The following is an 8,024-nucleotide window of genomic DNA, read 5'->3' on the forward strand; positions in this document are numbered from 1 at the left end:
GAGAACAAAAGAACACACTACCACCAATGATGTGATGTATGTAAATGCTGTTGAGAATTAGATAAATAAATTGGATTGCGTGAGCCCAAACAAAGGTAGGCGGGCATGGACGGATTGTTTGACTTACTGGTCGAACCATGATAAACACCACCAACAATAGTTCGCACGCAAAAGTCAGAGACACACAGTGTTAGAGATAGAGAGAGATGAAAAGAGAGAAGGGCACTTGAAATTCCATCATACACACACTGTAGAGAGAGAAAGGAATGAAAAGAGAGATGGGCACTTGCAAAAGTTGGAATTCTATAAGAAGTGATCGACATTAGTAATTGCTCAATATATTTTCTGTTTCAGACACACATGGCAGAAAGAGAAAAGAAGAAAAATTTCACACTGAGAAGCCACTTTCCTTCATCTTACAAGGCTTAAAGATAAAAGATTAAAGTGAGCAAATGCGTGTGTGTGTGTGTGCGCGAGAGAGAGAGAGAAAGAGCCCGAGAGCACTCGGCTTTCCAGACACGGAGAGGGAGAGTGGGTGAGAAAAAAAAGATCAGAAGAGACAACTTTGAGAAGGAGACGCTGGCTTTCAACACTTGGCAGTCGAGTCCACCGCCCCTCTGCACTTTGCTTCTGCCCCGCTTCCAGAAGCGCCTGCACATTCCAAACACCAAAACCTCTCAAAACACACAAACTAAAACGACAACGACAAAAAAACTGAGTCACTTCCGAATCTTTAACTTTTCAATAAATTAGCTCATTTCAACGACCAGTCTGTAAGTGGCTGGTGCATGCACATGGCATATATATATATATATATATATATATATATATATATATATGAAATCTGTCTTGGATCCATCAACGGGCCCCAATTTTTTTTAGCCAAATGATTTATTTCAGCACGTGGATTACATATCTCTAGTAGTGGGGCCGATCCACTTGAAGCCCATTCCCTGTGTGGCCAATACTGCCAACATGATAAATATGGGCCTACAAAAGCTGAATCAAAATCCCAACCACCAACCATATAGTATGGGCACCAAAAAGATATTAAAAGATCTTCATTTATCAAGAACATGGTGGTGCCACACCAGAAAGACGAAGAGATGATTGCTTTGGTGTATACCAGCAACTTGGTACCAATTTTCATTATAAATATCCTTCTTGGAATATGCAAAATGTGATAGTTTTCATTTTAAACCATTTGTTTCGAATTCTTTTCCTGTAAAAACCAGAAGAGGCTGGCTGTTGAATGGGGACGAAGCAGAAGAAAGCAAGAAAAAATCCGACGGCTGCTGTTTACTCACCGCGCAGACTGGATAAATCGGAGCTCTTCATAACACGCAACCTCTTGACACAGCTCACAAACATCCTGTCACACAGAAAAGTAGGAATTGAGAGACCATCGGAAAACTCCAAAACCAAAACACAGGCCACCAAGTTATTCATTGATATAACTATAAACTAGATGACGCTTTGACAAGTCGTCCCACCAATCGGTCAAAGCAGTGGAAGGGTGATGCGAATTGGGTCCGTAACACATCCCCCATGAATTCAGCCCCAAATCACTCCTCCTCCAATATATATATATATATACATTATTTAAATCTGTCGGATGCCAAATGTTATCCAACGACTAAAAGATGAAATCTTCCTGTTGAAAGCATCATAGACTATTGCTAATACTCCTCAAGCAACTGTTTTTCATGATGAATTCTCATTTTTTATCCGTGGCAACATTTTATCATCAACAATAAGATTGAAACTATATATATATATATATATATATATATATATATATATATATATATATTAGACTACCAACTTAAGACATTAAAAAGTCATGTTGACACATTTTACCATCAACAGTAAGATTGAAACTAGACACCTAGGAAAGCATTTCGAAAATAAAGAAAGACAAAAGTTTGCTGATATGAAAAGTTTCAATGGTAGACTTTTGTCTAATTACAATTGAAATCTAACCTATCATCTCAAAAAAGTCCTTTTGGAAGTCAATCCAGAAACTTTAACCACAAAGATTAAAGTTTAAACTTCTAAAGAAGTTAAGAAAGAAGATTTTACGGAGTATACTGCTCAAAAAGTGAAGAAATTTACTTTTTTCACATATAATAAAAACATTCCAGCTTATTCCACACAGAAGTGGCTAATCAACAGTAAGGGTAGGCGTCTTGGAGTCAACAAGGAATAAAAAAAATGTCTCCCATACATCAGAACAGCAAAATTCGAACTCGATCCCGAAGACCCGACAGAACCATTAAACAAAGGAAAATAAACAAAAACCAATCGACAAAAACTCATCATGCACGAGTATTTCATACTTAATTTCAACACGGCATGAGTCATCTAATTAAACTAGAATTAAAAATTTCACAACCACTCTCTTAAAATTTGTTATTTTATCACTTTTTCATCATCATATACTTATAATAGTATAATACTTCATATCAGAGAGAAGAAAAGTGTGGAAGGAAGAAAACAGGGGGAGCACAGGAATCCTACCTCCATGGCACATCACCAACCAGCATCCGATCACCTTCATTGTCTTCATAAACCAGGGTATATTCTCCGCTGCCGTCCAACAACCCTGTAATGGGCTTCTCTTCTTTACTACCGCCATGGCTTCCATCTGCGAGATTTCTTTGAGCTAAACCAATAACAGAAAGAAACAAATAAGAATAGATTAAAAAAATATTGTTTTCACCTTCCGATACAAAAAGAAGGTAGCAGATTCTGTTACCTGCAAGAAGGCCTCGGAATAGTTCATCAACGGCGACGGCGAGCTTGCCGTAACTGTCATAAGCATTAAGATCAACCTTCCTCCCAATAGGCACCCCGTCCATGTTTATCTTCACAAATAGCCCGCTCTTAGGAACCTCTGTGTTCCTTCCATTGATGGGATCTGCAGTGCTCTGTTTTTCTGGTGGGGGTTTAGAGGAGCTAGCAGCAAAATTCTTCCTGAATGATCTCAAAGGTGGCCAACCGACTACGGCCCTGCTTTTTTCAAAAAAAAAATAAAAGGAAAGTCATGTTAGGATCCGAAGGAAATTTGAACTTTAGCTTATTATCTTTTCCGTGTTTTTGCTAATCATTCAACAAGTAATTGCCTTATTTTTTTGGCTAAAACCTAACCGTTATATGTAATTTATAATCTAAAAAACAAACAAACAAACTTTTGGCAGGGAAAGAACTGCAAGGCCTAGGATAATACTCTTAAATAAACGGAAATTTGTAGCTATGCCGTAGAATTTCACATCATTAACTTTCAGATCCTGAAAATTTTCCATCTGTACAACGGAAAAACATGGGTAAAAAGTGGTTCTCAAGTTTCTCCCATGGTTGCCGTTGCTTAAAATACTCGCATGCATGAATCTCAACTAAAATTTTAACAGAAAAAAATGGCAAAAATAAATCGTTGTCCTCATCAAGAAGAACGCCCATCTTTATCCTTCTGCTATACGTGGAAAATGGCCCCCAAGACAAAGAATTCTAACCTCTGTTCTTGCTTTGTGACATTCGAAGCTGGCTCCTTCATTATGTTCTGCACACCATGGTTGGTTGTAAATGAAAGAAAGGTAGGTTGGTTATTGGGCAACACGGAAGATGCAGGAGCAGGTGGCGTTGGTGATGACCATGGAGGGAAACACCCAGACTTGTTCTGGAAGCTCTCTTGCTTGGTTGAGAAACCATCCAGCGTGTCTGAAAACACCCTTTTTGCACCTACAGAGTTAGCGCCCTTTGGGAGCTTAGAGATGTCTTCAAGGGATTGGTGATCAGAAAGATGGGTTTCTCTCTCTACCCAGTCCCCAGGGAGGCCCAACCTCAGCTCTGTCTCTCTAGTCCTCGGCCCGAGGTCCTTCTCCTCCAAACCCCTAAACCCCTCAAGCTTCTTCCCCGCCTTCGGCCCCTCTTTCTCACCTGGAACCAACTCGAACAAAGTCCTTCCACTCTTCTCATCGACACCATTTTCTCTTTCCATTTCCTTATCAAACTCCTACCCACATGCCAAAAGGGCCTGAAACTGAAGAAATTTTTTGATAACTGAAGAACACGAGAGGAAACAGAAAGAAAGAAGGGATTTCTCCAAGTTGGCAGCGCTGAGACCACCACGAAGTCTGTCAATTAAGCCGAAATGCCGGCCAACCTCCACGGAAATGACAGGCTGAGAGATTAAACCGAAGGGCTGGTCTGTGAGGAAATGTCAAACAAAGCAGAGAAGAGAGACAGAGAGAGAGAGAGAGAGAGTCGTGGAGGAGAAAAATGGGACAAGACAGAGGAGTGAGGAGTGAAAGTAGAACACGCAAGGTGAGGTTGGGGTTCCCCTAAATATGCACAGACAGCGTAGCAAGCAGAAAAAGAAGAAGAATTAAATATTTGGTTGCTACTGTGTTTTTCTAAAGAAGGCAAATTATTTCTTTTCATTTCAATGAAAGCGGCTACTTTTCCTGGTTTTTTCCTTTCACGGGGAATCGATTGCCCACTTCAATTGAGCTTCGAGGAAACTGAACTACACGACAAGAATGCAACCGGTTCTTTAACCAGACATTTTTTCAACTTCGTATTCAAATATCCTTGTTCTCAGTCAAGTAGAAAAAGTAGAGCGAGCTTATCAGTGAATACAGAAACATGAAACCACGTCTGAAGATTAGACAAAGATGTTCTTCTTTAACGACTAAAACCTCTCTTTATTAAACCGAAAGCTCTGGTATGAGGGCACAAAACCCTAATCAACGATAACTTTATGAGGAAAAGAATGGAGGTTTTATCTCTGCACACCAGATTTGCGTGATCCGGTTTTGCAGGCTCCCCACCATTATAACATGCAGATGCCATGATGATCATGTCGCTTCCAGCCCCACACACCAAAGCGTGATTCACCCATCCCCATTTCTTCTTTCTCTCTCCTTCTTTCTTCTTTTTTATTCTTCTTCTTTTCTGTTTTTAAAGTTTCTGAATTACTTTTTCCTCTTTTTCATTCTTTTCGTTTTATAAGTTTTCTGAATTACTCGGAAAATAAATTGGCAAAAGATTGGATGCTCCCTCTGAGGTGAACAAATGATGTTTCCTGTTCTTGCTTTTACTTTCTTCTAAGTTATTGCAGATTTGACAGCTTCGATGACCGGCAAATTTCAGGTCGCTTGAAGAATCCTTCACCTTTTTACAGTTTAGTCTCTGTGCTTTTGTCCGTTAGGGAGTTGAACTTTTAACTTCCGTAAATTGCAGAATGGAGCTTGGGTTACCGTATAACCGCATCAACGGTGTCACGAACTTTGCATTTTGAAGCAACGCAAAGTCCAAATTAGGTGCAGAAAAGGAGCTGAGTCGAACTTGAACTCGTTTAGCTCAACTCGAGTTGATTCATACATTGCTCGGTTGCAGCTCGAATTGAATGGTATAAGGTTAGATTAAGATCGACTTGATAAACCGAGTCCTAGCTGGAAGTCAATTCGTTTAAGCTTGTTCATCAACTTCTCATTTGATTTGATCATTTTGAATGGTTTTTAAGTCTGGAAATTATTAGTAAAATAGATTATGTACATTAAACTAGCTTGCTCAGTTTAATCGAGTGGAGTTCATGTAATTCGAACTCGACTCGTTTATAAGCTCGAGTTTTCAGCCACATAAATGAATTCGAGTCGATCTCAAGATGGTTGGACTCATTGTACAACCCAATTCAAGTACTTGAAACCAGCAGCTTATTAGCAAATAAAAATTACCAAGTTTCAAACCCAAATTGCAAATCTTTTTTTCACTTTGGATGTGGCATGATATGGTTGAACTGTTAGATCTGAAGAACATTAAAATTTTTCTCCTCCTGCACGATAAAAAATTGGAAGGTGTTTATATACTGAACGGATAAAGCGGAATGTTAGTGTTTTTTTCTTTTTAACATTGACGGTTGAAAGAAGAATAAAAAAATAATAGAGCATTATAGGAAAAGGATCAAGCACTGATCTATCCAACGTTTACCAATTTGTTATATATTTAGACATATATACATATGAGGAGGTGGGTGAGTGGGTGGGTGGGTGTCAACTTTGTCATTTTAATTTTTTCGTATGGATAAAATCTCGAATTTACTGCCATTAATTTTCTGGAGGCAGGTAAGAGTATGAGTATTGTATTACTTTTGGTAAAAGAGAGCAAGAACAATTATCTTCACCTTCCGCCTGGCCGACAGATGGAAGGGACGGGCGTTCGTTTTGCAGCAGCAGCCCTCGCTTTTAATTCGTGGCGTCCCATCAACTTCGGCGACACTACCACGTTCAGACCCCACACCGCACTCGTGAGGACACAATATTGCTAAACGAAATTATCCCTTCTCCACCTGCCCAGAAGATCACTCAAAAACCACGACATCGCCGGAAAAACGGAAACCGAGCAAAAAAACGGCCGGCCTGATGGAGTCGCCGACGGGACGCAATATATCATTCATTTACGTGCTTACTAAAATGCACAAACTCATTGGTATATATGGCTTATATATATTGTAATATTATATATAGAAAATTGTAGGACTGTGTTGGCGGAACAATCTGGTGTTGTCGACGTTGAAAGAATTGCCGAGTAGAAAGTTGAAAACGAGATTACGTGAAGAGACAGGTCATCGCGGAAGAGTTGATCTGCACAAGACGTTACATGGGGAGGAGGAGTGGATCGTTGGTCGCCGGGGACAGAACCAAATAAGAAAGAGCATGCGCGTTCCCTGGCTTTTCTGCGTCTTTCCTTTTCGTTGATTTAACATTTCTCCAAAGATCATCAAAAACCACCTCTCCGATTAACACTCACACTGAAATCGATGCACTTCAGATAAAAATTTTCTCTCCTTTGTTTGGTTAGGGCTTAGGGTAGATGCATAAACCCTCGGATCGGGTCGGGTCGGGTCATGGGTTGACCCGAACCCCATTCCTCACTGGGCACGGCATCCTCGCCTGGTCGGCTGCAGGCTGCTGCTGCAGCGGAAGCGATGGGTTTTGGACGCTGCCGGGAACGCGTGCCGCACACAGATTCTCCCCCCACCCCCGGTGTGGGGCCCACACGCCCCTTTCTTTATATTTTGACTGCCATTGGTTGGATCTGCGACTGGTGGGGCCCGCAAAGCAATATCTGATCAGTCGCGTTCCGACACGTTGCCACGCGGACACGTGCTGCAAATCCTTTTTGGTCTTCTCAGTCAGCTCCACCACGGCTACCTGGAACTCCCCATTCGCCCACGTGGCCACTTCCACTTACCCGGAGCTCCTTCACTTCCCTCTAAATTGCAAACACGCGCGCCATTTAGTTCCGTTTTTTCCCGCAAACCTCATTTCGCATATATGTGCGAAATCACGATTCTTTGGAATGACTCGATGTCTGTTCGGTCCAATGATTTTTTATGATCCGCAAAGTCAAATTTTACGACTTGAGAGATAAAAAGTCTCTCGGTTTTCAGGAGGAGGACAGGTTGAAGACATAAAATACGAGTTTATGATCATGTCAAACGCATTTGCATTGTCGAATCTGGTTAAAATGACTTGATTGAAGACTTGCAATGGATTAGGTTAAAACAACTCCATCCCGCTGTCTACGCGCGGACGTGTGGGATTTACGGGCTATGTTGGTCAAGTGAATAGAAGAAAAATATGATATGATTGTAAAGCATTCAATCATTCAATCAATTTGATTGATGACTTCAAGTGTGTCACGTATGAAGTTATTTTATCGAAATGTGACAGTGATAATATTTCACGTGACCCATTGTAAGTTACCATTCAAATTGACCAGCCGGCACATAAATTAGCTTAAGAAGTCTTTATATATATATATATATATATATATATATATATATATATATATATATATATATATATATATATATATAGAGAGAGAGAGAGAGAGAGAGAGAGAGAGAAAGAAAGAAAGAGAGAGAGAGTGAACGATAACTCTACTTTCAAGTCACTTAATTCATTTAATCAGACCTTACATATAAAGAATACCAATGGTTAAAAGAAAAACAATGAAAAAAA

At 40.2% G+C, this 8,024-nt stretch overlaps 1 protein-coding gene across 2 annotated transcripts; it reads right to left on the reverse strand.

The window, feature by feature from the left end:
- Window positions 1-295: 295 nt before the first annotated feature.
- LOC116255503 (auxin-responsive protein IAA2-like) lies at window positions 296-4,364 on the reverse strand. 2 transcript variants are annotated; one of them, XM_031631350.2, is made up of 5 exons: window positions 3,513-4,364; window positions 2,759-3,015; window positions 2,521-2,665; window positions 1,308-1,372; window positions 296-651 (listed from the first exon to the last, which is right to left on the reverse strand). In XM_031631350.2, exons 1-5 carry the CDS (start codon window positions 3,995-3,997, stop codon window positions 587-589), a joined length of 1,017 nt encoding a protein of 338 aa, XP_031487210.1. In that variant the 5' UTR covers window positions 3,998-4,364; the 3' UTR covers window positions 296-586. The 2 variants fall into 2 exon arrangements, with proteins under 2 accessions (XP_031487210.1, XP_031487212.1); XM_031631352.2 differs by having other exon boundaries at window positions 2,759-3,012; window positions 3,513-4,361.
- Window positions 4,365-8,024: the final 3,660 nt, after the last annotated feature.

This window comes from Nymphaea colorata, chromosome 6 (genome assembly GCF_008831285.2).
Source record: "Nymphaea colorata isolate Beijing-Zhang1983 chromosome 6, ASM883128v2, whole genome shotgun sequence".
NCBI lineage: Eukaryota > Viridiplantae > Streptophyta > Magnoliopsida > Nymphaeales > Nymphaeaceae > Nymphaea > Nymphaea colorata.

What these genes read in the sequence shown, in the direction of transcription:
- LOC116255503 (XM_031631350.2), bottom strand. Translation starts at nt 3,997, where the DNA reads ATGGAAAGAGAAAATGGTGTCGATGAGAAGAGTGGAAGGACTTTGTTC. An exon ending in GTCACAAAGCAAGAACAGAG is followed by an intron (nt 3,016 to 3,512) that starts GTTAGAATTCTT and finishes TTTTGAAAAAAG; the next exon opens with CAGGGCCGTAGTCGGTTGGC. An exon ending in CGATTTATCCAGTCTGCGCG is followed by an intron (nt 652 to 1,307) that starts GTGAGTAAACAG and finishes TGGAATGTGCAG; the next exon opens with GCGCTTCTGGAAGCGGGGCA.